Source organism: Numida meleagris, chromosome 4, assembly GCF_002078875.1.
Source record: "Numida meleagris isolate 19003 breed g44 Domestic line chromosome 4, NumMel1.0, whole genome shotgun sequence".
Taxonomy (NCBI): domain Eukaryota; kingdom Metazoa; phylum Chordata; class Aves; order Galliformes; family Numididae; genus Numida; species Numida meleagris.
In genome coordinates, this window is record NC_034412.1 from 96,277,546 (window position 1) to 96,305,138 (window position 27,593).

The 27,593-nt window shown below is 42.7% G+C and overlaps 1 protein-coding gene across 11 annotated transcripts in view; it reads right to left on the reverse strand.

Annotated features, from left to right (window-relative positions):
* ALMS1 (ALMS1, centrosome and basal body associated protein) overlaps positions 1 to 27,593 on the reverse strand; it is a 51,979-nt gene that overhangs the window by 19,621 nt on the left and 4,765 nt on the right. For 6 of the 11 annotated variants that reach the window (XM_021397316.1, XM_021397315.1, XM_021397314.1 and 3 more), the window contains 8 exons: positions 27,301 to 27,435; positions 26,592 to 26,775; positions 19,295 to 19,412; positions 16,013 to 18,206; positions 12,586 to 12,745; positions 9,596 to 11,149; positions 8,788 to 8,918; positions 659 to 2,387 (listed from right to left, as the gene is read on the reverse strand). In XM_021397316.1, coding sequence (XP_021252991.1) covers positions 659 to 2,387; positions 8,788 to 8,918; positions 9,596 to 11,149; positions 12,586 to 12,745; positions 16,013 to 18,206; positions 19,295 to 19,412; positions 26,592 to 26,775; positions 27,301 to 27,435 — 6,205 coding nt within the window. Of the gene's footprint in view, positions 1 to 602; positions 2,388 to 8,787; positions 8,919 to 9,595; positions 11,150 to 12,585; positions 12,746 to 16,012; positions 18,207 to 19,294; positions 19,413 to 26,591; positions 26,776 to 27,300; positions 27,436 to 27,593 lie in introns of those variants that run through there. The other 5 variants (XM_021397322.1, XM_021397321.1, XM_021397324.1 and 2 more) reach the window with 3 other exon arrangements.

Consider the following 27,593-nt stretch of genomic DNA (forward strand, 5'->3'; position numbering starts at 1 on the left):
GATGGCGAAGAAAATGAGCGATGAAATAGCTGACACCTTTGTGTATTCGGATGTAATTAAATAATTTGCTCTCAACTCGTTATTTTAAACACCTTGAGTACAGAGGAAGTCTGGATTACAGAAAGTAGTCAGTACTACAAAACACCAGCATGGAAAGAACACTGCAACATCCCTATTCCTCCAGCAACAGGCTTTAAAATCCCCACACATTCTCCCTTTAGTTCTGTGTATTTCATTCTGGAATAGCAATCACACACTTTCCTCTTTGCTTTCATACTACTTGGATTAGGGAGTAAACCAGTAATCAGACGTATCCCTTGGTAAGCTGTAAGCACTGAACCAAATCAAGTCATCTGAAAAATGTAAAGCCATATAACTTTCCTGAACCAGGCTCATCTCCCACAGATTCAGTTCCAGGTGAAGCTGAACTGAACCACAACCGTATGGATACAGCTCCCTGCCAACGAGAACGCAAACTTCAAGGGTTTGTTTCCTGTGAACTTCAAATATCAGTATCAAAATTATCTCAAGAACGTGACTTCCACGAAGAAGTTTGGGTTCTTTGTTTGTTTGTATGGTTGGTTTTTAGCATCCATCAATACCTCCAAGCTGAACAGATGGAAGACAACACAGGCATGTAAGACACGGATTTGCTCACCACCCTGCCTTGGGAAAGAAGTTGTTCTGTTAAGAGATGAAGTTGTATTGTGGGGAAGTTCTTTTGCTTTCTGGAGAGAAGATTGGTGGGTAGAACTTTCACTGTCTTGTGAATTAACATAGATCTCTGCTGAAAAGGTTGTTTTTCCAGGGCTTTCTGTTGTTATCTGAGTGGTAGCATCAGAAGTGCTTTTCCTAGTTTTTGCAGGAACTATGCAGCTGCAGATATTCTTCAGACTACAACCCCCTGAACTCATGGCCTGCAGTTTCTCACTGCCATGCAAAGGCAGCTCTTGCCCTGCTGTGCTTGGAACAGAAGAAGACACTGGGCAGGGGTCTGCTGAAGGCACTGTGGAAGATGAGCAACTCCGATCTTCTGGAATTAGGTCAGCAGTGAGTAATTTAGGAACAGCTTCTGATAAAGTTTCTGGAGTTTTTAAAGGCACTGGTTGAGAATTAACTTCAAGTTTATCCCCCAGTGTCATCTCATTTTCAGTATTCAAGTCCCTACGCAGCTCTGAGTTGTTACATTTTGGGGAAAGAGTTATATGGACGCAAGACAGTACTTTCTTAACTGGTGATGATGGAGATACAGTGGATAAAATCTCATCTGGAGATGAATGCTGAGACAAACCAATTTGCTCTCCAGAAACTTCTTTCTGAATGAGAGGCATTGCATCAGAAGGACATTTCTCTTCCAACAGCTTACCGTGGTCCTTGGGCAAATCAGTCTGCATGGCTGGATCAGAACCTTCTAAGCTTTCTAACAATTGGACGTGGCCAGTAGGGCTGCTTTTCTCCTGCTGATAAGAATTGATAGAATGGGGTTCATGAAGCCCCTCCGTACCTTGACTGGATCTCCTATTGGAGTCACACCCCAGGAGTCTGGCACTATGCCTGCCCAATTCAGTCACATCTTGAGACGGAACGTCGAGATTTTTTGCACTAGGGGTCTGTCTCTCATCAGCATAGACGGTTCCAGACTCCCGATCTGACAAACAGTCTGTTTCTTGATAAGCTTCAGCTCTGTTACTGTCAGCAGAGACATCATGAAACCTGTCTTTGTCAGCAGTAAATGCAATCTCATTAGATCGTGAGCCAGCGAGAGCCGGACTTGGAGGAGGACAGGTCTCAGATCTTTCCCAATGCTGTTTGCCATGGCTCTGTTCCTCAGCAGTAGCTGAATCTATCTCCAAAGGCACTATCTCATCAAGATCATCTCCACTAAAAATGCCATCGAGTACCACGGAAGTCAGCGGTGACTGAAAACGCTTTCGGGATGAAAAGGTGATGGATGTGATTTGCTTAGACATCTCTTCAGAACACTTGGGAAAAGACAGCTTCCTCTGTGCTGGTGAAGGGACTTTTTCTGTTTGTGCATCAGAGGCAGCTGCAAAGCTCATCCGTTCCCTCTGCAGTGGCGGATGAAGGCCAGCAACACGGTCAGAACAGCTACTTGCAACAGCCTGATGTTGGCTGCAGGCAAGTGTTTCAGCAGCACTTAAGGATTGAAGCTGGGTATCTTTCAGTAGACAACGATCCGAAGGTTCAGCTCTACACGATGGCACAATGTGTTGGAAGCTTGGCTCTAAAAGCTCCTTAGTCCTGAAGGCTTGTGTTTGGCTGTCAGAATGAAATCTTCTGTCACCTGAAGCTTTGAAATGCTCTTTGTCCTGTTCCTGGTTACAGCTATACGCAGAAGCAGCTTCCGAACTGTAACTCCGTGTACCCTGAAAAACACAGGAGATCTCACGTAGGTTACATGGACAACTTTCTGTTCTCACCAAAATGTGGACCTCAGAATTCAAAAAAAGTAGTGTTATCAGCAATCAAAAGCCTGTACTACAAATGAATACACACTTTCTCTTGAATTTCTTAATGCAGCTAATAGAACACGTTTTATTTTGCCTTAAGTGCAAGCAAATTAGAAAACAGTTATTTCCATTTAGCAGTGAGCAATGCTGATGTATATTTACAACCCCATTAGCCTAAGAGAGGCAGAACCTTTTAGTTTTGCAACCTATCAAGCTGAGTTCTAGACGTCACCTCTGCTGCTTTTTATTGCGTCAAAGCCTTCCACCTTCCTACGGGCCTGCTTCATGCACAGCTGGACACTCAGCATAAGCCCAGTTCATAAAGCACTAGGAATAATGACTACCTTGTGAATGCATATTTGTTCACTACGTTCAAATGGCTTTAGAGACGCACACACACGCTGCTACAACTTCGTATTTCAATGATCATCTTTTTAATTAAAATAATGTATCAGTTGGCAACACGTTGACAGAAACATTTAGGTTAGAAGAGACCACTGGAGGTCTTGAGCCTGATCTCCTGCTCAAAGTAAGACTACTTTCAGCACTGGAACAGCTCACTGAGGGGCCTGTCTTTCAAATTTCATAGAGCTCCAAGGAGAGAGATTTTATACCCAACTTCACTACCTGCAATCTTTACATTCTGGATGGAAGGCAACCCCCTCGTAGCTCCATGGAAAAACCACGTTGTGCAGAGACCCACGTTCTTACTTTCAGTTACAAGCAGTCAAACCTCAACCAAATGCGCGATGCTAAATGCTGGCAATCTCCAAGAAATCAGTTTGCAGATACACGCTAACCAGTTCAGGTTTGGAGCAGAGCCCAAACAAGCCCCATGCAATCAAAGCACTACACTGTGACATTTTAAAGTTACAGGAATAGTCCTGTATGGGACATTTTGCTATGCCCTACCACAATACAAAACAAAACTTTGTATGAGCAATTCGAGAGAAAACCTTTAACTCCAGCATTCATGAACTGGAACTTCAGGAATTCAGTTACATGGGAATACGAGGGAAGAACAGAAAGCATGAGGATATTTAAATAGAAAAGCCTCAATTTTCTGTGATTGCTATTTCTCTTTTCCTGTAAAATAAGCGTGCCAATTTCCCTTTCAGACAAGAACTGCAAGAAATCTTTTTATTTTTACCGTCACCACTCGCTGCTGACAATTAAAACATGATCTAAAATCCCCAGACCCTTGATGTGCTCTTTAAGGCAAATGACAATTTATAAAACCTCTCCCAGTTCCAGGTGCAGATCATTTTCATTCTCCCATCAAAACAGACATTTGCCACAACTATATATGAATATATATATACTTCTTTGGGAAAGCACGTGAAGCTGCTGGATACTACAAAGTTAGAAGGAAATTCTAGCAATACGTAAGCCATTCATGCAGACAATGCATTAAATGCTCATAAATCTCAGATTAGATTACATTTACACCTATGTCTGACCATGGAAATTTTCCCACATTCATATCACACCCCAGTATCAGGAGCCACCATAAGTAGGAGTCTACTATTTGACTACTCCTATTCAGGCATCCCCAGCATGTATTCTACAAAACAGCATAAAATAACATGCCTTAAATTACCTACCCATGGTCACTCAAGAAGCTGAATCATTTACTTTTGTTCTAACTTCTTCCCTTGTTTTCTCACCCAGTTTTACTAACCTTTTGCAGCACAATCTCCAGTTCTCATTGCTTCATGTTCTCCTCTACCTCAAAGCCCATTTCCACCATCAAAACAGCCCCAACATCATCAACAATTTACTGCAGCAAGTGAACCAAATTGAAGCAACACAGGCTATAGTGTCACAGTAGAATCAGTCAAAAATATATCTATATACCTCACTTTTGGTGTGCTTATCACACGGTATTGCCTCTCAGCAACCTGTTAATGAGGCAGACAGTTGTTTTGTGTTACTGACACTGCAGCTAACGGGAGAATTCCCAGAGTGTGCTTCTCGGTTACAGCCTCTGCTCTCTAAGGAACCTGTGCTGCTTTCTGGCATCTCAAAATGAGAGAAAGGAGAGAGGAGGCACGAAGGGCTCAGCAAGTGGCTGTAGGTACTTGCCAAACAACACAGAAACCTGTCTCAACACATTGATGACATCTGAACGTATTTCCAGTGCTCATTACAAAGAGGGGTTACTAATGAAGAACATTCGTCATCTGCAGAGACCAACAAGATGGGCAAACAAAACATGATCCCCTCTCAGCGGCTGGCTCACAGCTCCCATTCCCTGACTTTCTGCACCTTCTTCTCCCCATGGAGCAGATCAGGAGGGAAGGACGGACAGGACAGAAGCGGCTCCAAAACGCTGGAAAAAGCTGAAGTTCACTTTCACAGTTAATAAATTACTGTCAACATCGATTCAAAAACCACGACAGACTTTGCCCTGAAGCAAACTAAGGCAACTGCTCACCTGATTTGCTCTCTCTGCTCAGCTACACGGAGGGCAAGCCCAACGAGGGGCAGCAACAAAGCAAGAGAAACACCCATTTTTGGGAGCAGCTGTAGCAATTCCAGAGGGACCATTTAAGTGCACCTTGAGATTCCCCTCACCTAAAGAAATACGAGCTGAACCACGTAACCTGAAAGACATCTGACAGCCTATAGTTTAAGAATTTCTTAAGTGGGGACACCCTTTTATTAACTTATCAGTATCTGCACTTCCTTAATTTTACTGTCATTCAAAATTATAGGATTTTCACTGAGGCGCAGCCAGCCAATCTGAGGTAAGTGTACAGCCAAGGAGATGGTCCAGATGAGCTTATTTTAATTAAATATATATGTATTTTTTTCCCAACCTATTGATTGGAACAACTGCTGAAACCGCGGAGTAGATTTCATTAATGAATTGCAACACAAATCCCTGGACAATCACTCTCAGCAGGCAGCATGAAGGAGTTTGGAAAGAGAGAACAGCCAACCAGAGACATTTTGGGTGAGTAAATCAGAGGTTAAAAACATACATCCTCCAAGAGATTTCCCTTCCCTTTGTTAACCAAGATGCCATAGCAGGAGCAAGGCTTGGATTATTCTTCCAGAGCACTACTTTTTTTCTGTGGCCTTACCTACTCTAAGGATTCTATTCCTTAGGAGGAAGGAGCTTATTTGAGCCCCTGTATTTCTTGTGGCTGACAATGAGTAACCATAGAAGTGTGCAAGGACAAAGAGCAGGTCAGTGTCAGGGCAGGAGTGCTCCCTGGACAATGTCTTCCCAAAGCCACGTACCAGTTCAACTGCCTGAATGCAGCAACTCCTACTACCAAAAGCAACAGAAGTTGTGATAAACTCATCTTCCCAAGCCTTTCACATGTTTTATTGTGCTCCTTATGTGTCATCTTTCCAAAAAAGATTTGGTTGGCATATGATCCACAAGAGAACGCAGTGCAAATTTAGAGCTACAACTCAGTGAACTTCCTGAAAAAAAAAAAAGCAAGTAAGAACAAGGAGTGGAAAAATACAGTATACAGTGGAAGAATACAGCATCCAAAGGGAGAACACTTAGGTAAATCAAGGGATAGCTACTTGACATCCATAGCAATACAGGTGGAGTAATAAGATTCTTAATTTAGTGTGACAGCGTGTTGAAGCTTCACTCACATCCAGCAGCATCTCCAAAACCCTCAGCCCAAACTGAAGGCCCAAAACATACATGAAAGGCACAGGAAGAAGGCTACACTTGAAAAACACTCTTTGGACAGAATGCTACCTGTGAGTCTGAGTTTTTCCATCTAGCTACATGTGTAGAAATTATTCATCCAACAGAACCTCTCCTCCATAGGCACCTCTCACTTCATCACAAGCAATACTGTAAAGGTAAGCTTAGGATGTGCTGATGGCACTTCCTATACGTGCCACGAGACCCATCTCCAGACAGTCCAAAATGAAATGCTGCTTAGGCCCCTTCACATAACATCTGCAGTGAACGCATCTGCACGCTTTGGCTCCTGTGATACTCTCCCAAAGAAGCCCAGTGCACTGCGCTTTCCCTTTCTCTGAGCAGCCAGTTCAGACTCTTAAAATAATCAATACAAAACGGAGTATAAAATTTAGGAACAAGGCTGGATGTCAGAAGCTCCATGTTTGCCATCCATCCCCAAGCATCCCCGCCAAGTTTTAGTGCTCAATATAAAAGCATAACAGCACGAGTAGAGTATTTCTCACCTCGCGTATAATGGACAAGCTATAAACTCAGCAGGACTCCTCCACAAATTAAGTGTGCAGAAAACAGATTCACAGCGCAGAGTTCGTCAGTTTTACAGAAGGCAAAACAAAGCAAACAGTTCAGACTCTGAGTTACAGCTGTGAGCATTGCTCGCTATCAGAATTGCATCTTCCAAAATCCAATGCCATTTTTGTGCTCCTGTTCAGGGGCAGCGTTCAGTGCATGTTTGGAGCCTGCCCATATGCATATGTCCCAGTCACCTCTCTGAAACACTCTGCTCAACCAGAACTTGAGAAATCATAGCACTTTCTTTTTTGGAGCATCTGTTATTTAACACAGCAGAAGTGACAAACAGCTCTCGAACACTCAACTATCCCCAAAGTACGACGGAACAATGCTTGAACAACTCTCCCAAGCTGTCCTGCTCTTCCCTTGCACTTCATTTTTTATAGACCAGCTTCGCAAGTTTCCTGCTAGAAACAATAAAACATCACGGCGGTGAACTGTCGCCTATAAAAATGAGAAGCAGAGTCTAAACTTCCTAAAAGGAACACTCGTCATAAGCCTGTATCAGAAGCACTAAATAAAGATGATGAGCTGACAAAGGAACGGTTCACATGAATGCTGGGAACAGTTTGCCTTTCAGAGTCTTTAAAGTTTAGGAGAAGGAAAGTATCCTTTTATATTCTTTGTTTTGTTCGAGTCAACGCATTGTCAGCTTCACTCTGAATTCAGCAGGTGCTCTACAGAGCAGTTTCCACTGAATTTATAGTAGATTGTTTGGCTGGCAATCAAGCTGGCCGCATTTTTTTCCAGTTAAACAGTTTTCAACAATCTATTCCTTCAGTGATATCATTTTGCTTGGAGGAAAAAAAAAATACACTTCTCTCTAGTATAACAAAAAAAGAAAGAGCTACCCTCATCCTGCAAATTCAGAACTGCTTTTGATTTCAAATTAAAGCTGTTGTAAAAACACCACGAAGATCAAAGCAGAAAGTGCTGTGGTTGACCCAAAGTAATTCCTTGGAGGCTTGGTTTGCAAAAAACAAGATTGGTTTTGTCTTACTCTGAATTGGAATAACACTATGCATAGCCAAAATGGAGTCGGCTAGGTAGAACTCCTCAGTTCCAGACTGTAGCAAGTTGTGCTAGGGACAAAGCTGGGATCTAACAAAAACTAAAAGCCCAAGAAAATAGTGCCAGGGCCCTCCGTTCTTGATAAGCTGATAGAAGCCAATACGTTCCAAGTGGGAAAAGCCTCTTGTCTGAAATTCAAAAATTAAATAAAGTTGTTCAACTGCTGTTTTTTTCAGCCTCAAAGATGACATCAATATCTGAATAACCGAGGAGTTTGTTCTCTCTCCTCAGAAACTGCCTCAACCTCCTTTTTTATTACCCAGTCTCTTTTCCACTAGCTCAGGGTTTTCTATCCTGCACGACTTGAATAGATCATCCACCCCCTACCCGTTTTATACAAAGCATTTTACAATCAGGGTAGAAGCACTGAAACAGATTGCCCAAATAAGTGGTGGGTGCCCCATCCCTAGAGACACTCAAGGTCAGTCTGGATGGGGCTCTGAGCACCTGATGGAGCTGTAGATGTCCCCGTTCCCTGCAAGGGAGTTGGACTTGATGGCCTTTAAAGATCCCATCCAACTCAAACAGTTCTGATTCTACTTCATACAATATCCTTCCTCCACAGGAAGTTTACAAGGCACTACAGCAACACATGCATAAGCATGTTGTGAATGAACACGCTAAACCTACTGAAACAATGAGCTGTGTGCACTTCTCCTGTCGCACCGTCTCTGACTACATCTCTCTGCTTCATACCTTCCTCCAGAGCATCTTCAGCTGTGCACTACTACCACACAGCCCCAAGATATCTAACTGCTGTCCAGGAGAAAAAAAAGCACCATGGTTGGTCCTACAACACAGACAGGAACTCACTGATCCAGGCCCAAAGAAGAAACGAGTTCATCCACTAAACGGTGCCCCCAATAGTTCGCATCCCTCCCCCATCTATCAGTCTTTAAAAACATGGCAAGAATATAAATTCATCTCTGTAAGCTGAAAGACATCACCACTTAAAAGCTTTTCTCCAGAGCAGCTGGTTTGCCTCTTTTCTACCTTGGCTCGTCCAGATTTCTTGGCACTCAGAAGCAGTTCTGCCTTTATTTCCTCTATCCTTTGTCGGTCCTCTTCATTCAAGTCCGACGCAGCTTCCTGAGATCGGCTGGACAGCTTTAGTTTCACCCATGCTACACATAAAAATATCAAAACAGAAAGCAGATTGCTTTTCATTTTCCCCACGTCATGCATAACAATAGTTTTATAATTTAAAATGCAAAGTATGCTACACATTTCTAGTTCCCATAACAAAGGATACAAAGACCAGTATCAAACATAGCAGTTTGAATATACAAAACACACTACTGGACAGCCTGACCAAGAATATGATTTGAAAATGGAACTTCTGAGCATTTATTTGTAAAGATGGGTCAAGGAACTACTCCCTGGTTCTGACATCTTTACAGTCCTTGGCTCAAATCAACACTTTCTTACCCAGTCCCTTCCCAGTTACTTAACCTAGCACATTTCTAATAGCTGTGTGGACAAAACCACAATATCAACATTGGCAAGAGAAGGTATTCAAATTGGTAAAGTAAAATGCTATCCCATTCTATTATCTTTCATAGGAAGACTAAAAGACATTGATCATTAAGCCTTGTCCCACTAAGGCTTCTCATCAACAACATAATGCAATATAACGATCTTTCAAGACAGCGGAACAGACTCAGATGACCTCAGAGGTTCTCCTGTGACCATATTCCTTCATTTCAAAGGCATTTCAAAGCAATCTCTTAAACATATACCTAAATTGAAAGGTTGCCATTCTGATATAACGTTTGCTAAAACACAACTGAGCTGCTATTACCTCGTGCTTTCCTCTCCTCTTCATCTGCACTCTTCAGAATTTGCGTTGCAGGCATTAGAGGGGATCCATTTCTCAGAAGGCTTTGGACACGGGCAGCTAGAGAGTCTCCACTGCTACTTGCATCACTCTCTTGCACGCCTCCTGCCTTGCTTCCAGCTGCACTTGTTTTTGACAACACGCTCTGGAAGCCTCCTGGGACACCAGTGGTGTTGCTTAGAGTCTCTGAAGAAGGACTCCCCAGAAGGCTTTTGACACGAGCAGTTACTGAATCCCCACTGCTTCTGCCATCGCTCTCTTGCAGACCTCTTGCTTTGCTTTCAGCTGCACTTGTTTTTGACAACATGCTCTGGAAGCCTCCTGAGATATCAGCAGAGCTGCCCCGAGGCATCAAAGAAGGATTCCCCAGAAGGCTTTTGACACGGGCAGCTAATGAATCTCCACTGCTACTGCCACTGCTTTCTCGCATGCCTTCTGCCGTGCTTACAGCTACATTAGCTTTAGATAACTTGTTCCGGAAGCTTCCTGGGACACTGGTGACACTTCCTAGAGGCTCTGATGGAGAAGGATTCCCCAACTCTGAAGGTCTTTCAGTGCTGAGTTCACTACTCGCGTTGCTTCGAGCAAAAGTCACAACAGCAGGTTGATTTCTGTCTGTAGTTACGCTGCTACAGCCTTCTGGCTCAGACCTTCCTACAGATTTTCCTGTCCTGAACTCTCCAGTCATCTCCATCACATCTTCACGACTGCACAAACTGACATCGAAAGAACGTTCCCATTTGAAATTGTCTTTGCAAGAATCCAGAGGCTTTATTACTGCTTCCTCTTGGATACTTCTTCGGTTCATACTCTCAGCTGATGACACCATCTTCTGAAACTGAGGGATGCTGCCTTTCACTAACTCGGAATCCTTGGTGCCATTATCCTTCTCATTCAGCACTGGGGAAGACTCACCAGTTTCTCTAGAAGATGCACTGGAAAAGACAGGGTCACGCCAGCTGCCAGCTATGTTCTCTGCTTCTGCCAAAAGTTTACGTATCTCTTGCAGTGCACCAGATCCCATCAGAGAATCACTTTCCTGACTCTTATTTTTCTCGCTACCTGCACTTGAAGTTTGTGATCCTCTCTCCTTTTCATCTTTAGCTCCAGCCAAAGAACTGGCAGTCCACCTCTGTGAGCTGCCGCTCCCATCTTTCGATTCCTTTTTAGCTAGCAGATCCTGAACATTTTTTGCAACGAGCACGGGACCCTCTCTGTTAGAAAGGCAATCAGGTGAAGCCAGCGCCTGCAGACTGGTTGGCTCAGCTAGTTTGGAGAGAGCTGAACATTTTGTCTCCTGTTGTGTGGAAAGAGGAGCAGTTACCTCCACTTGGTGGCACGACATAACGCACTGACTCAGGGGTTTTTCTCCGAAAGGTATCGAGAAGCAGGGAGAGAGGTCTCTGGGTGACAAAGTACCAGAATCAGTTTCTGAATTCATTGGAATAGAAATACTGACGGTGGAAGTGCCAGAGTTGAAACTGGTTTGGATAATGTCAACTGCTGCCAGTGATTCACCTACAAAGAAACAGCAGATTCTTTTAAGTTTGAAGCTCTGGGATACAGTCACATCAGTAACTACTTTTTCTTGTACAAGTGTTGGAACAACACTTCCAACAGAACTGTCTACTAAAAGAAAGCCATTGGACCATGATAGATATAAAAGAAACTACAGAACTTGACTTAACTTGCTTTTAAATAAGTGGTTACTGTATATTTTAATTGTTCTTAGCTGAGTGAAATGATGATGTCTTTACATCCAAATGAACACTTGGATTATAAAAGTATTCCTCCAAGATACAAGAGTGATGTGGGACAGCATTTCCAAAATACTATATAGTCCAGATAAGCTTGTTTATTACTGCTACTTAAAAGGTCCAAAAACAGACAGGATGAACATTTAAATTTGGATATGTAATACCTAATTGCTCTATAGAAATGAACTGAAGTGCAAATGGTGTTCTTAAATCCATGCAGGCATACTCACAACAGTGAACAGCCAGCTCCCAGCAGCTGCGTGCCAACTGCTATTTCACTCATTTCAAACACTATTTTGTTTCATGTCCCAGTCATTGACATTTTCAAGTACACTAAGTAGTCTATACAACTCTGCCCCTGAACCTACTGTCAGGTTGTTTCAGTTGCCAAGTCTCTGCTTAGAGAAGGAAAAAAATAATGATAGAAAATAAGCAAGCCCAAGAGGCTTAAGAAAGATGCGCTTAATCATTTCTGATCAGAAAGACAGGTCAACACAGGGTATTGGAAAAGTCACTGCTGTTTAAAGGGCTCGACAGGCATTTGTTGTAAAGAGGCTGCAGATCTTTTATTCCCCACTGAATACAAGGTGCAAATGCCAAACAGAATATGCCAAGGAAAACACACATTTTAGGCACTTGCAATACACATTTTAATGACATGCTACACGGGCACCCTACAGAAGAACATCTTAACCTTAGCTTTTCTTCATATAGAAACAAGTCAACACTTCAGGTTGTACCAATGTGGGTTTTTTTGTTGAGATGGACTGATCAATTTTAGTGTGTGTAACTTTTTGTCACGCTGAACAAGCTCAGGAAGCCTCAAGAACAAAGAGAAATCAAGACTTGTTACTCTCACACGAAGAAAAGGTCTGGTAACACTTTAATAATCTTCACAAAGCATTTGCTTTATAAGGGTTCTTTAAAAAAGAGAAATAAAGGGAAACTGCCACTGCTCTGGCTAGAAGATGCCACAGATACAGAATTTCTTAGTGAAAAAGCACATTCCCAAAGGTTTCAATGCTTCTTTTTCCGATGCCAAACATCTCACACCTGGGCTGGTTGAGGATCAAGTAATGTGAATGAAACTAGAGCATCATAGGAGAAGAAACAGACTTGACACTGCCAGGCCAAGAACCATCTCAGAGGTACGTGCTCACTAAGATTTGCACATCATAAGGCCTTCCCTCCCCATACCTTGTGGCTGCTGAATGGTCCTTGTCATCGTGTCAGTGGAGTCCTTCAGCGTTCTGAGGTCTGAAGGGGAAAATTCAACTTCCCTAATTGGTCCTCGGGGTACAAATGGAGTCAGTATAGTTCCAGGTGACTGGTCAATGCCAAGGTTGTGAAGGTAGATCTGGCAAAAGAAAACACACTGCATTCTTAAAGAACGTTAATGGATTCTGAAGTTGTACATGTTTTCCCCATCAACAGAATAGTTTGGTTGGAAGGGATCTTTGAAGATCGAGTCCAACTGCCTCTGACCACTTCCAGGATAACCAAAATTTAGGGCATATTACTGAGGCCATTATCCAAACACCCCTCAAGCACTGACAGCAATCAGGCACCACCCACCACCCTAGGAAGCTTGTTCCAGTGTTTGACCACCCTCACCTTAAGAAATGTTTCTTAATATCAAGTCTGAACCTCCTCGATCTTAGTGCTGCTTTGTGCTATTCCCACGTGCCCTGTCATTGGTTCCCAGAGAGATTGGCACCTTCTTTCACTTCTCCTCACAGGTCCCTCTCTGCAGCATTGCAGCCACTCATTTCCCAGGCTGTGCCTGTGTCCAGCACTGCTCCATCCCAGGTTCAGCATGCAGCATTTGCCCTCACTGAATTTCATGTTGGAGCATGGGACAATCATCAGCAGTCCAGATCCCTCTGCAATGCCTCTTCCCCCACAGGGAGTCAACAGCACCTCTCAGTTTAGTATTGTCAGCCAGTTTGCTGAGGATGCACTCCACTCCAGCATCCAGATCACTGATAAAAACATTGAACAGGACAAGCCCTGGAATTGAGCCCTTGGAACACCACTAGCCAGATGTAGCCTCATTCCCTGTAACCCTTTGAGCTCTGTCATTCAGTTCGTTCATCATCCAGTCTCACATGAACCTGTTCACCTCACAGCTGGGCAATTTGTCCAGAAGGATGCTGTGAGGGACAGCAAAGGCCTTACTTAAATCCAGAACGATTACATGCACCGTCTTCTTCCACCCACCGAGCAAGTGACCTTATCATAGAAGAACAAATCACTGAGGCAGGACTTTCCCTTCACAAACCCATGCTGACTATGCCTGATAATTGCTTTGTTCTTTAAATGCCTTTCAATACCCCCAGGACAATCTTCTCCATAACTTCTCCAAGCAGAGGTTACGCTACAAGGCCTGCAGTTTCCTGGGCCTTCTCTCACGCTCTTCTTGTAGATGGGTGTAACGTTGGCCGGCCTCCAGTCGGTGGGGATCTCCCCAGACTCTCAAGACCTTTGGTAAATTGTTGAAGGGGTCCAGTTGTAACATTCCCTAACTCCCTCTGGGGATGAATCCCATCAGGCCCTAGAGACTTATCATTCAGCTGATACAGCCATTCCCTTACAATTCCAGTGACCACAAATGGATCATCCATTCTGCCCCAGTCACAGTCCTCCAACTCAAACGTCAGAGCAGCCCAAAATCTACCATCACTATTAGAAACTGAGGCTGAAAAGACATTAAATGCCTCCACCTCTTCCTCATTCTTGTTAGGAGAACATCTTCATCAATCTGATGCTTCTCTTAGACCTTCTCTTCCTGTTGACATACTTCCAAAAGTTTTTTGTATTGTTGTCTGACACCACGTTGACCAGTAGAGACTCAATCTGGACTCTGGCTTTTCTTCTTTCCTCTCTGCAGATGCTGCAGCTTTGTACTCTCCCTATGAAGTCTGACCTTGCCTCAAGTATCTTCTTTTGCTGACACAGTTCCAAGAGGAATTCCCTGTTCAGCCAGACCTGTCTTCTGCCCTACTGGCTTGACTTGCAGCAAAGTAGAACTGCCTGCTCTGGGCTTTTCAAAGGCATCTCCTGAAAGGCAACCAGCTCTCACCATCTCTCTAAACCCTATACAGCAGACTTTATAGATCTTAGCCAACTATCTCCTGATATTTTTTTTTTTTTTTAAATAAATCTACATACATAAGCTTTTAATATGTGACCTAATCTCTTTTACCTTGTCAGAGGTTTATGACAACGGAATTCCTCAGAATTAGGGCTGGAGAACATGCCTCATTATACTCACTGAAAATGGAGGTAACAGACAGTCCTCACATTTCATGAATACCATTTAAAATATCCTTACCACAATATTTGTATTTGTTTCAATACGTATTTTCAGAGGCAACTGAGAGAAGAGTGCTTCTAAAACACAGTTCCAAAGACCTAACGATTACAGGAGTCATCTTGTGAGAGGAGCAGCCACTTACTCAGAAGAAAATTACACGTTTGTCATTAACATAAATCTGCATTTGATTTTCTCTAACACTCAACAGCTATTAGGACAGTTAACATGGCTGCCGAAATCTGCCCTCCATTCTCACCAAATATCCTAAAATGGGGAAAGGAAAAAGGAAATCTGCATTACCCACACAAGATAGAACGGAGAAAAGGCGCACAGAATCTCTGAATACCCTTCATGAGCAGCATCAAAGAATCAGGAATTTATGTCTTCGGTACTGGAACAAAGTGAACAAGCAAGAGTATTTATAGGAAAAAGGCAATTCAATTTGCCAGCAAGCTCTGTGTTGGTTTTGCTATTATTGCAGATCCGTGGGTGTGCGAAGTTCAGCTCCCTCTTGTGCAGCCTAACGTTTCCTTAGTCAGCATTTGAGTCTCGGCTTCGTGTTTGGATAATTATATCCTGATCACATGAAAGAAGCTGGAAGATTAGAAATGGCTTACCAATGCTCTGCTAAAAGAGCTGTAAGCATCTTACTTACAAAAGTCTTTGTATCAAATAGATTTCACCTATCACTAATGCTATGCGCTGTTCTTTTCTTGGGTCCTTTATTTTCCACCACCGTTAGCCACCCATCTGTATGTTCTTCTTGTATTCTGTTAATACAATATCATCACCTATACCTTGAGGAAAAAGCACACGTATACACACACGCATTCTCTCTCCTGTGCCTGGCCCTTTCTTTTCCCATGTTAAATATTACCTGGAAGTTATTTTATTCACCTCCGTATTTCAGAGAAACTGAACTACAATCACGGGCCAGATTCAGCAGACAAAACCAGTAAACCATTTAATTTAATGATGCAGGCCCCAAAAAGAAGAGTGAGAAATAAACTGAGACGACTCTGACACCAGTTTAAAATCAGAATGTGAAAAAGGGTCCTTTAAGATTTATTAGGCATACATAAAAGATATCAACTAGTACGTCTAAAAGACTGACTATTGCATTACAGGTTCCCAACATGACTGAGCATCAGAAACTAAATATAAGCGTGGCAGTCTCAACTCAGACAACCCATCCTACAGCACCAGGATTACCTACTGTCCTACTTAGTCTAAGGCAGCTGAGCGTATTCAGATCTCTTCATCATCAAAGATAAATAGGACACAAGTCCTTCTCAGAAATCAACTTACCGGGATCCTTTCCTCAATATTAAGTTCTTCTTTCTTTGGAGTTTCCAAAGAAGTGGTTGCTCCAGAAGAGATGAAGCTGTCACCTTCTGCACCAGTGAAGAAGTGCCTGGCAACTACTGAAGAACACCCTGCGGAGCCCAATCCCTCGTGGTTCCTTTCCCCAGAATGAGCAGGAAGATTCAGACTATCTGGGGAAATATCACCAACACTGTCCATGCCGACATGACCGGTAGGAATATCTAGGTGATGAGGCACTCTTTGATTTTCAAGACCATAGCTATTTTTCTGGTCATCGGTTGGAGAGTTTCCATCCTCTCTAAGGAGCTGAGCAACTCTTTCACTAGAAATGAAAGCATTTGGATCTGAATTCTGTCCCACACTGCTACCTTCAGCACCTTCATCAATAGACCCAGAAGCAATCTCAGTTGTAAGCTCGTGTATCAAGGAGCCTCCTAATCTATTTTCAGGCACTCCTGAAACATGACTTCTTTCTCCTAAAGGCTGCATTGCTTCTGGATTAACTGGCTGAATGTCACTTTGGGAGTTGTTCTTGCTTGTGACGTTCACTGAGTTGTCAGACCGAGATCTAATAAGAGGGTGGACACGCTCTGAGATTTTATTATGAAAATGAAGATTTTCCAGGGAATGCGTCTCTCCAGAAGGAGCAGCAACATAATCTTTGGGGTTTCTGCTGCTGCTTTGCACTGACAAAATACTATTTGCAGATCTGGCAATTGCACTGTAGGCTTTCTTTCTATGCAAAATTACACTCTGGTCAGATGAAGCTAGCACATCAGATATATTGTCTGCCTGGCTCATATTCCAAGTGCCCACCTTCTCCATGAAATTAAGTGATGGGAGCGACTGAATTCTTCCAGTGTGAGGATACTTTAGATTTAAGGAGTCAAAGCGTTCGCTGTTTTCCTTCTGGGCACACTGGAGAGAATGCTGCTTCTCAACAGATGTAGGCGTGCTGGTAGGTGAGTTCCCAGAATTGCCTTCATTTAAGCATAAAGGAGAGACTTGAACATCCGATTTGACCACATGAGCACCAAGTTCTGTCTTGACATTTTTGTTTAAAAGTATCCCTGGAGTAGACTGATAGCTTGGATGAGAGAAGTGTCTAAAGAACGAGACATCATCTACGATGAGATTAAGTGAAGGGGAAATGTCTGTAACTTTATGTCCCCTTTCTATGGAAGCATCTGAAATAGTTAATTCAGCCTTGCGAACTCCGGGCTCTACTTCTCCTTGGGCATTCTCACTGCAAGAAGGAGATTCCACGTCAGTCATGACTAGTTGTTTAGGTGCACTATCACTGGTGCTTGGCACAATTGGGCTCAACTCCTCTCTCAAATTTTGCTTCTCCTCCTGACCTACAGAAGCTCCCTGGAGTTCACTAGTAACAGCTACAAACTTCAGGCTTCCGAAGTCATTCAAATCCACTCGGTGCTCCTTGGACTCTCTGGCTATTTCTGAAGTCTTTGCAAAAAACACATCCTGTGCACCTGAGTTTTCACAGTTGTCTTTCTTCAAATCATCAGATAACACATTAGAAGAACCAAGCTCAGGAACTTTTTCTTTTTCCAGCCTCTCTACATGTCTCAGGCACCCTTCTGACTCACTCTCAGCCATTGTTACCTTTTCCATTTGCATCTCTCTGCCACTTCTTCCTGAGTTCTTTGTCAGGGCTGTTTTACAAGAGGAGTTTTCAGAAGACGAGAACTCATCATGCCTCAATAACTCTTTTCCTTTCTCTGAAACCTCAAGAACTGGAGCCAGCACATTGTTATCGCAAGTGAAACATCCGTCTTCTACAGAAGTAGCATCTGTTTGCTTTGCAAGTGAAGCTTCCATTTGGTTCATTCTATTTGCCTGGATTAGCAACATCCTTGAAACAGAGTTTGCTTTGTCATCCATCTGGGGGATCGATGCCTTCTCATTAGTATCATTTTTACACTCTTTATTTGCCTCCTTGTTCGTAAGTAGTTGTCCAGAAAAATGAGAGGCTTGCTGAGACAAATAGCTGGCATCACAAGGTTCTGCCTGCCTGAATGAAAGAGGATGCTGGGACAAGGTACAGCACTCACTGGGGGCATCAGAGGGTGTTTCAACATCTGTCAGCCACACAGCTTCTGGGATGTGCAAAGGCTTTGAATGCTGCTCAGAAGCACCAGAAACATCAGGGACTCCTCTATAAAGAGAGGAGCACAGTGAGTACATTTCTGGTGACGTTTTTTTCATTTCAACATTTGCATTTTCTGCTTTAGTCTAAGAGGTTAAAACAGGACTTAGTGCAAACAAGTAAACAGGGTTTAGTAACATGCACATAAATGCAACCTCTAAAAAGGGGAAAAAGAAAGTCTAAATAATATCAGAGAGTTTGAAGATGAAATTAGTTTCTACTTGGTATATCATTCTTGCTAATCAGTTTAAGACTGGAGGATTTTGCTTGTTAGTATTTTACAAATACGTGTATTTGACTATTTTACATTTGAGTCCAAAGAAAATAGAAGAGCTGCTTACACACTTCAGAAAGCATATAAAAATACATAAATATGTATGATATGTGTGTTGATATACAGACTTTTTTCCTGTTTAATAATAGGGTGAAGATCTCTTGCCTTCTGCACACGAGAGTTATTTGCCACACTTTTACATGAAGGCTTTCACAAAGACTTCAAGGAAATTGCTACTGCAGTAATTTGTACTTTATGTAAGAAATGAAGTATTTTCAATTACGCATTACTCTAATACATACAAAGCATATTTAGAATAAATCATCTAGTTCCAACCCCTCTGGCAGAGGCAGGGACACCTTCCACTACATGAGGTTGCTCAATGTCCCATCCAGCCTGGCCTTAAACACTTCCAGGCAGAGGGCATAAAATAATGCATTTACAGGTATACATCTATTTACTACTTGAAATACACGTTGGATCCGATTTTTGTCCCAAAAATTTGCTGAATTTTATTTCAGAATCTAAGATGGCTGAGGAGATGTCTGGGAGGGTAGAGTTCTTCATTTCCTCATATTTTTCAGGTACATCAGAATGCAGAGTTCATGAGGCTTGTTCAGGTTTCCTCTCGTTCAAACTCTTCTGAAGGCAAAATAAAGCAAGGAACTCTAACAAAGCCCTCTTTCTACTAAAGGAAAAAAAACAACACGTCTTTGTCCTATTTCTGTGACTGTAAAATAATAATTATGAAAGGAAGGACAAGCTATGGCCACCCAGGATAAAAAGTTGTGCTCTGCCGTGACATCAGGTAAGTTTATCCTACCTCAGATGAATGAAATCCCTTTCTGATTGCTGGAAAAGTGTCTCATCCAAAATCCTTTGGCCTGGCGTTGAATACGTCAGCAATGGAAGACAGGGAGACAACTGACTGTCCTGAATATCTGTTAAAAAGAACAACACAGTAACAAGAGTTTGTAAGGCAATTCCTCTTTGACACGGCAAATAACACAACTTTCGAACCCAGTTGGTGCACAGTGACATAACCCCATCATTCACTCTGCTGAAGCATTATTTCCTTACCTATTAAATTCAGTTTTCTTATCTACCAAGCTCAGGTTTCTTCTCACCCATCTCAAAGCACTGCTTGATGCAGACATCTCTAACTTACCCTCTTATCCTTAAACTTATCTTTGTGCCCATCTCTATCCTTTTCCAGTCATCAGTCAGCTCCTCCCCTAGTGATTTCCATGCAGTCTGCACACTTGGAGGACATCTGTGGGGCTTCCACCCAGATCTCCATGCATTCCTCCAATAAAACAGGAAGCCCCACTGATGTCTTCTCCAGTCACTGTATGTTTTGATTACAGCAAAGGCTGTACAGCTTCCTTTAGAGTTTAAAGATACAAGTAATAGCAAAATTTAGTCATCACAAGGATACTAGTACCACTGTTTACTACTGTAGCAATAAGTTTGAGTTTCTATCACGCATTTCTTTGAGCTGCTTGGCACATCTAACCTTTTTAGACTCCATGCTTACAAAAACAAAAGGAAATGCTTTATACCACAAAAATAAAACCAGCTACAAGCTTGCATCCGATAGATGGAAATGACTACACGTGTTCTGATAAATGCTAAACAGTTGCTCACAACACTTCTGTAAGCAAACGCACGTTTTTAAGCTAAAAAGCAGCTTGTCATCAAGAGTCTGACTTTCAGAATCAGGGTTCTCATTGGTTTAGATGAGGTTCTTCAGTTTTCAGGCATCACAAACAAACTGTACCCTGCATCACTTACAGAAGCGTAATCACATCAGATAAGAGCCATTACACACAGAATAAACTTCAACATTACGTCAGCTCCATCCCGAGGCTTTGCACAGAGCGTATTACGTCCCCTGATGAGTGGTATCCAACCACAAGATGACCTTTCTGATTCACTTTTAATTTAATACTTCCAATTAACGTCTTTAATTACTTTAGTATATTACCTAGCAAGAACGTGACTATCAGAGTAGAAACGATGCTACGTCACACAGCTGCCCTACTACACACAGCAGTGCTCTACTTCCACCCCATCAGCAGGTATAATAATAACAATAATAGATGCTACTCAGTTTCAAAGACTCCCTTCTATCTCAGCAGCTGGCTGCACCACATGGCAGGCCTGATGTCTCCTAGGGGAAGCCAAACTTCTACCTTAGCATCTGTAGTACAGATGGCACAAGCAAGCTACAGCAACTCAAGCAGGGAGTCTGTTTCTCCAGCATTCAGCACCTCTCCGAAGCTGAGCTCTCTCCATTCCTTCGTTAGGTAAATGGATTGCATTACTCACCACTCCACTTTCATCTTACATAGTTGCAATACCAAACAGCTTTTCTCACTTTTCCTATCTATCTGCTTCTTTCAGAAGTTTTGATGAACAGAATGATATGCATCTGAATATTTAAAAAAAAGAGAAGTAATACAACTAGCTACTTCTGAGCAACCTGACACAAGAAGGCGTTCACAAGAGGCTCCCATGTAGACTGGTAAGCACCTGTGCAAAACAGGGTGAAAACATCAGAACGTGCATGGAAGGCTTACAAAAAGTAGTTAAAACAGAAAGAAAGAAGAAGGAGAAGAAAAACAGCGAGAGCATCAGCACAACAGAAGGAGGATCCAAGGGTAAAAGGAGCAAGGTCAGGGATGTCTCACTTCCAACAGTGCGTCAGGGCTCCAGTCAAGAGCATGGCCAGATGTACCACGCTGATCTGCACTCGTGATTTCACTCACAGTCTGAATCATGATTTAAAAACCAGGGAACAGGAGACTGATTTAATTCACTGTCATTTGTAACATTTATTTCAAGCTTGAAGAAAACACAGGCTTGCTTTCAGTGGCTGATACTGGCTTAGAATCAAATACATTCTGCACATGAGATTTCTCATTCCCAAGCCCTAACTGGGAACAGACAAGGCTTACAATGTATTTAATTGAACGTTTGCTATATATTTATTCAAATAATTATTTTTCTTTTATGGTAATTGAAAATACCAAACCAACAGACAAACCGTAGCCTGGATACTGAACTGCATTAAAAATGCAAAAGCATTTATTTTAAGAAATGTTAAGCAAGTTGGAAACCAAACTCCCTTAGCTATATTAAATGCACTTTTTTCCCCTCCCAATTCTTGTTTTGCATTTAAAATGATTTTACCGAACAATGGAAATAGTAATTGCAGTTACTGAATTAGACTTGTCATCTCACATCATGATACACTTCGTGTTCTCAGAACTGGCAACTCACTTTTATTCATACAATAGATGAGAAGAAGCTTTTCTCCATTTTCAGCTTAACTCCTTCACTTTGAATGAAAAAGTGTTTTTAAGCTGAACCGAGCACCAGGAGTGATTAAAGAAAAAGCTTTCTGCACAGTACAGCCTGGGTGTGCTGCCTTTGTAAATGAAGAGACAAGAAAAAAAAGACTACGAGGGAGGGAAATGAAAAATAATTGGGAAAAAAAAAATGCCAGCTGCTGTCAAAAATAGATCCTGCCAAACAATTTTTAATGCATCGACACGTTCTGATAAAATAGATGTGTATATATGTATATATATCTCTCTCTCAAATCACACCATTTGGCTGGTAATGCAATGCTTTGAGGTTATACTTTATCAACACAAATTTAAGTATCGCTCAATATTTGTGCTGAGAAATTCAACCTAGCACTCAAACAGATGAAGAGCAATACAGTATTCTCTAAGAATAACACACAGGAAACCCTCTTGGCCCTGTCCTGTTGGGAGCCATTCAGCTGGCCTCCAGAAATCCCTGCAGTCTTACAAAACAGGCACGTGGATGAGGCAGATGTTTGCCAAGCAATGAGCAGCTTGCATCACCGATCCAGGGCACTCTGGGTCACCGAGCAGCACAGCATAGCAAATGGTAGAAATCTGCCTACAACCAAGGCCCAGCCTTACATTCCTGGGAACAAAGCACTCTTGCAAATCTAACAATCAATGACTGCCTTGATTTACCTTTAAGAGGTTGCCCAAGGAGGTTGTGGATGCCCCGTCCCTGGAGGCATTCAAGGCCAGGCTGGACGTGGCTCTGGGCAGCCTGGTCTGGTGGTTGGCGACCCTGCACTCAGCAGGGGGGTTGAAACTCAATGATCTTTGATGTCCTTTCCAACCCAGGCCATTCTATGATACCTTGGGGTCATGACTAACCAACCAGAATGAGAGTCCAGCGCACTACCATATCCAAAATGGCAAGCACATCTCTCATCACAGAAGCCTCCTGGAGCTAGACCTGTTCAGTGTATTCAAAGAGGGCAACCCAATCGCATCTTGTATGTATCCACAGGATACCAGAACTTTGATAATTAAAAGCATTTCAGACAACATGTAAAAGTCCAACATAAAACTCTGAAGCTATACAAACTCAGATGACAAATAAGACACGCTCGAATGCGTCAACATGTTCCTAGCTGGCTCTCTCCAAGACATGCAAGGCAGTTCAGATAGACCATTAATAGCTTCAGCATTTATTTTTTTAACAGCACAAGTTTTGCTTCTGTTCTCTCTTCCCTCCCTCCTCAGCTTCCTTCAGAATTCCTGAACAAGAGCCCTGAAGTTCTTGCTGTAGTGCAGCTTTGCCGCTTCAGGTGGTGGTGGTGAAGGGAAAGCCCCAGTCACTCCGCATCAGCCCAAATTTGTGTTCCCCCAACTCTTTTTCTTCCCCCTCCTTGCACAGACCCCAGAACTCCAAGCCAGACAAAACGGAACGTCAGAGTTTGAAACGGAGATGGTCGCGTTCCAGTCCAAACAGCAAGCTGATCTGACTGCCCCGACTCACGCAGCTGTGGGATGCAGCAGGAACAAACACGCAGGACGGCGCAAATCCCGACTCTTCCTTTTCAGAAGCAGCTTTCAGCTGACTAAACAGAGTTAAAACTGCACCCCCAGCCCAGCCTCCGGTTCAGTCTTGCTTCCCTGACTCCAAAGAGGGTTCTGCTTTTGCCCTGGAGCAGAGATGTGCCTTGGGCTGTCAGACCCTACCTTCCCCAGAGCTTTCCCATCACAGGAGCAGTGACTTGAAGCAGCAGCTGACTGACAAGGCCAGGCAAGAAGAGCAAAGAAAAAGGGAACAGGAAAAAAAAAAAAAAAAAAGAAAGGAGGAAAAGGGAGTAGTTGAGATTCACTGCAGTCGCATCCTTGGTGGAAATCCTCTCCTCCAGCTTTGCCCCCTGCACAGCCTGCAGAAGCACCCGTATCGATTCAACAGCCGACATTTAACAGTGGCTACAAAACTGACATTTTATGCAGCACAACTCCATCCACGTCAGATGTTTTTACCTTCTACAGTTGCTGTTTTTAACCTTTCCCAATCTTACAGCACACCAAGCCGAAAGCTTTCAGCAGCTTGCTTTCTTCTAGAGGGAGAAAGAGCATTGCTATCATATTTTGGATGCTTACAATGATCGAGGGGCTCATTACATTCAGACATAACCTAGGCTTCGCAGGCAGAGAAGCAGGTGCTTGCTGCTTAAAGCAGCAAGTGACGTCAGTACAACACTCGTTGAGGATCTTGTGTCAAAACAGCAATTCTTCCTGCTGTCGCTCTGAAGGTCAAAAAGCTTCCTCACAGTTGAATTCACTGAACGAGCAAAGCTGGGCACGCAACTTTGGCATTCAGAATTGTCAGCAGGCTGTAAGATAAGAGTCAAATTGCCATTTGTGGGTGATAAAAAAAAAAAGAAGGCAAAACAAAAACAAAACCTTCTTGGCTTTGTCAATCTGTTCCACGATGCAGCGGGAGCAATTTCAACGCAACCGTCATTCTTGTTTTTTTTCTTCCTACCACCAAAAAGAGATTCAAAACACTTTCTGGAAGAGGAATAGATTTGCATTATAGCTTCCATTGCCCCCTTCCCTCTCACCTTTCCTTTCATATCTGAAAAATGAAGCATATATGCAAAAAAAAGCTTTGGTTGCTGGTAGCACTGGTAGGAGTGCTTTTTATTTCATAGAGGAGAAGCCTTATTTGAAAAAACTCTGATGCTGCTCCAACTCCACAGCAGCCAGAGTCATCTTCTGTCCTGGTCTTCTTTGCAGAAATCCATGTGATCCTGTGGCATTCACTGAACCCATAAGGCCCATAGGAGCCATGAACACCCAGCAGGCCATTCCCCCAAGGTATCTCCAAGCTCATCCCCTTAAGTAAGCTGTGTAACTTCAGAACAAAGAGCAACATGAGCACAAGCAGGCAGAGGAACAGTGAACTGCAAGCTGAGCTTGCAGTTAACTGGGAGAAACAGAGGCTTATTTTAAAATATCACAAGCCATCATGCTATTTGCCTATAATTGTTTTGTTTGTTCATGAAAAGAACGGCCTAATGGTGCAGTGAAACCAGCCTTAGAGGCAGCTCTATTCAGCAATTTGTGTTACAGCCTAGAAAAGTGAGTCACAAATGGAACACACTGGGTATGGTAACACTCGATCTTGCAGCAATCCAAGGGAAACCAATACAGACACTTCAGATTTAGTAACAGCATCGTTCAGAAATGCGTTTTCAAGAAGCGTATGCAAGTACACGCATGAAAGGATTCTAGGTGGGGTGTCAGGAAAGAAAAGGAAAAAGGAAAACAAGAACTATCAGCATGCAAGCAGTTAACATACTGCAACCTACCGTTATGTCACATGTATGTAAAGTTTTTGTACAAAGAATATTAACAACACAATATTTGACTGGAATTGAGACAGAGCTAATTTAGAAAGTCAAAAGTTAACCCTACAGCCTGTGATCATATCTGATGCTAAAGTTTAATAGCACAACTTTAGGCCTAAACACAACAACTGTATTGCAACCAGTGGACAGCAGGCGTGGCTGAGGGACTGGTGGGCAAAGGCTTAACGCAGTAACTCGGATGCAAGGAAGCAGAAATGCAATAAATGAAAACAGTGCAGATGGAAGCCAAGCAAGCAAGGAAACCAATCAGCTTTGGGATCTAAAGCAAGCATTGATAACAGTCTTCACTAGTTCTGTCTTCCACATGTAGCACAGGAAAAAGCAAACTACTTAAGCCAGATGGGTGTTGTTAACTACACTGGGGGGAAACTCATCTCTGTTGATCAGCTGGCTCTGCTGTGTTTAAATGCAGTTTAACCCCAAAATGAGGTTTGTCCTTACTGGCTGCCAGGAACACAGCTGGCTCACTGCTGACACCAGCACCCCCAGGTCCCTTCCTGCTGAGCTGCTCTCCAATCACTTCTCTCCCAAGTGCTTTACAAATTAATTGCCAGAGCTGAAGGTTGAAGACTAAAAAAAAAGCTCAATATTAATAAAGGCAATAAAGAAAAATAGACCCAATCAAAGTTGGCTCCACGTCCAGGATTCATTAATTAGTTTTGCTTGCTGGGGACAGATGCGTTTGCTATGATTAATGGCAATCAATGGGAAGAAAACAATCAACGTCTCGTTTTCACCATTTTGAGGTGAATTACAAATTACTACAATAAATCAGTAGTATCATGGTATACTTTGTGTGTTAAGATGCAGAGAATAACACTGTGTTGGAATAGAAGTTTTCTAGGATTTGCTCGTACCAGTGGATTAAAAATCATAGAACTAGAATTGAACAGAATATTCTGACTCCACATGGATGAAAATGAACACAATCCAGAATGGGTAAGGGCAACACATTAAATTTTGGAACTTTCCAATCAATCTTTGGCTAAACCATGGGGATTAGATGAGAAGGGAAGCAACAGAAAAGCTCACCTTCCCTACTTAGAACTAGAAAGTGTTTCTGACAGTAATATAAACTGTACCTAAGCACAAGCGTTAGTAATTAGGACCACTAATGGAATATTAATACTACACATAGTAGTCTGTGGCCACCAAAATATCATTTACCTGAACACTCCTTGCAGAAAGAAGTGTACAGTAGCTTGAATGTGTGAGAAAGGGGTGCAAGCTGTCTCATGTTGAAGATGTGATTCTACAGAACGTATCTGGTCAACACCAGTTCTCACAATAAGAAGACAAATCCAGGCTGGCGACTGCTTTTAAAGGAAGGGTAAGATCCTAATCATTTAGCAGATCTAAAATGAGAAGGAAAGTGCCACGGTGAACATACCCAGCAGTAAGCCATGCACTGGGTCTTCAGGATACTGCCTCCTCGATGTTTCTGCTGAAGACAACACTCCTTCCTCCAGCGTAGGGAACTCTGTCAGGTCATTTCTATCAAGCTTTGTCTCTGAGGCAGCAGTTAAACGGCTGGCATCCACTTCTGCTGGAAGCTGATACCATGATTCCATTTCCTAAGAACAGGTGGGGAGATAAAACGTGCACTAGCATCAAGAAGAAAATTTTCTAAGATGCACTTCCAAGGAACTAAAACTGAAGCTGTAGAATAGCGAAGCTGTTGCTTCTGAGTGATACTTTCTATGCAAATACTCCATTTTTAGATGGAGAAGTTTGATGCACTCATGAACTGCTGAAGTCCGCTGTCAGTTCTTACCACCTACTGCTCACCAGCCTTCCATCTCCTGTCAGAAACTGAGCTCTGCCTCCAAATCCTACAAACGCCGAAGACTTCTCCAAACCAGAATGAAATTTCTCACTCAAACAACAACCCTGACGGAGACAAACGCTTCAGAAGGATGCTGGGTGAATACAGTACCCAGCAGTGCACAACAAAAGCGGTTTGCAGCGTGCAGCTGGCAATTAACAAGCAGAGCACTTCCCAATTGCACAGCATAAAGCATTTTGTGTTATTTTAAATCCCTTTTAAGGTATTTTTAAGTGAGCTTCAACCACAACCCAAAGAAGCACAACCCAAATACCTGGTGTGCAGCCGTTTTCTGACGTATTGCTTCTCCCAGGGAGATCCCACTGGCAGCAGAGACCTGGGTTTCACTGCTGCTCTGGCTTAAGGATTCCTCCCTCCAGCTGCGGCGTGGCGGAGTTGTTGCAATAGGCTGAAAGAAAAAAATGCACATTTTTAATGCAGAACGTGATTTCTGGGTATGTGTGCGTATATTTCATTGCCCTTTACTTCAATATAAAATACACAGGACATTCCCAATACCATAAGTTAGGCATCTCCCCTCAATGTATTCAGGCAATGAGTGAAATT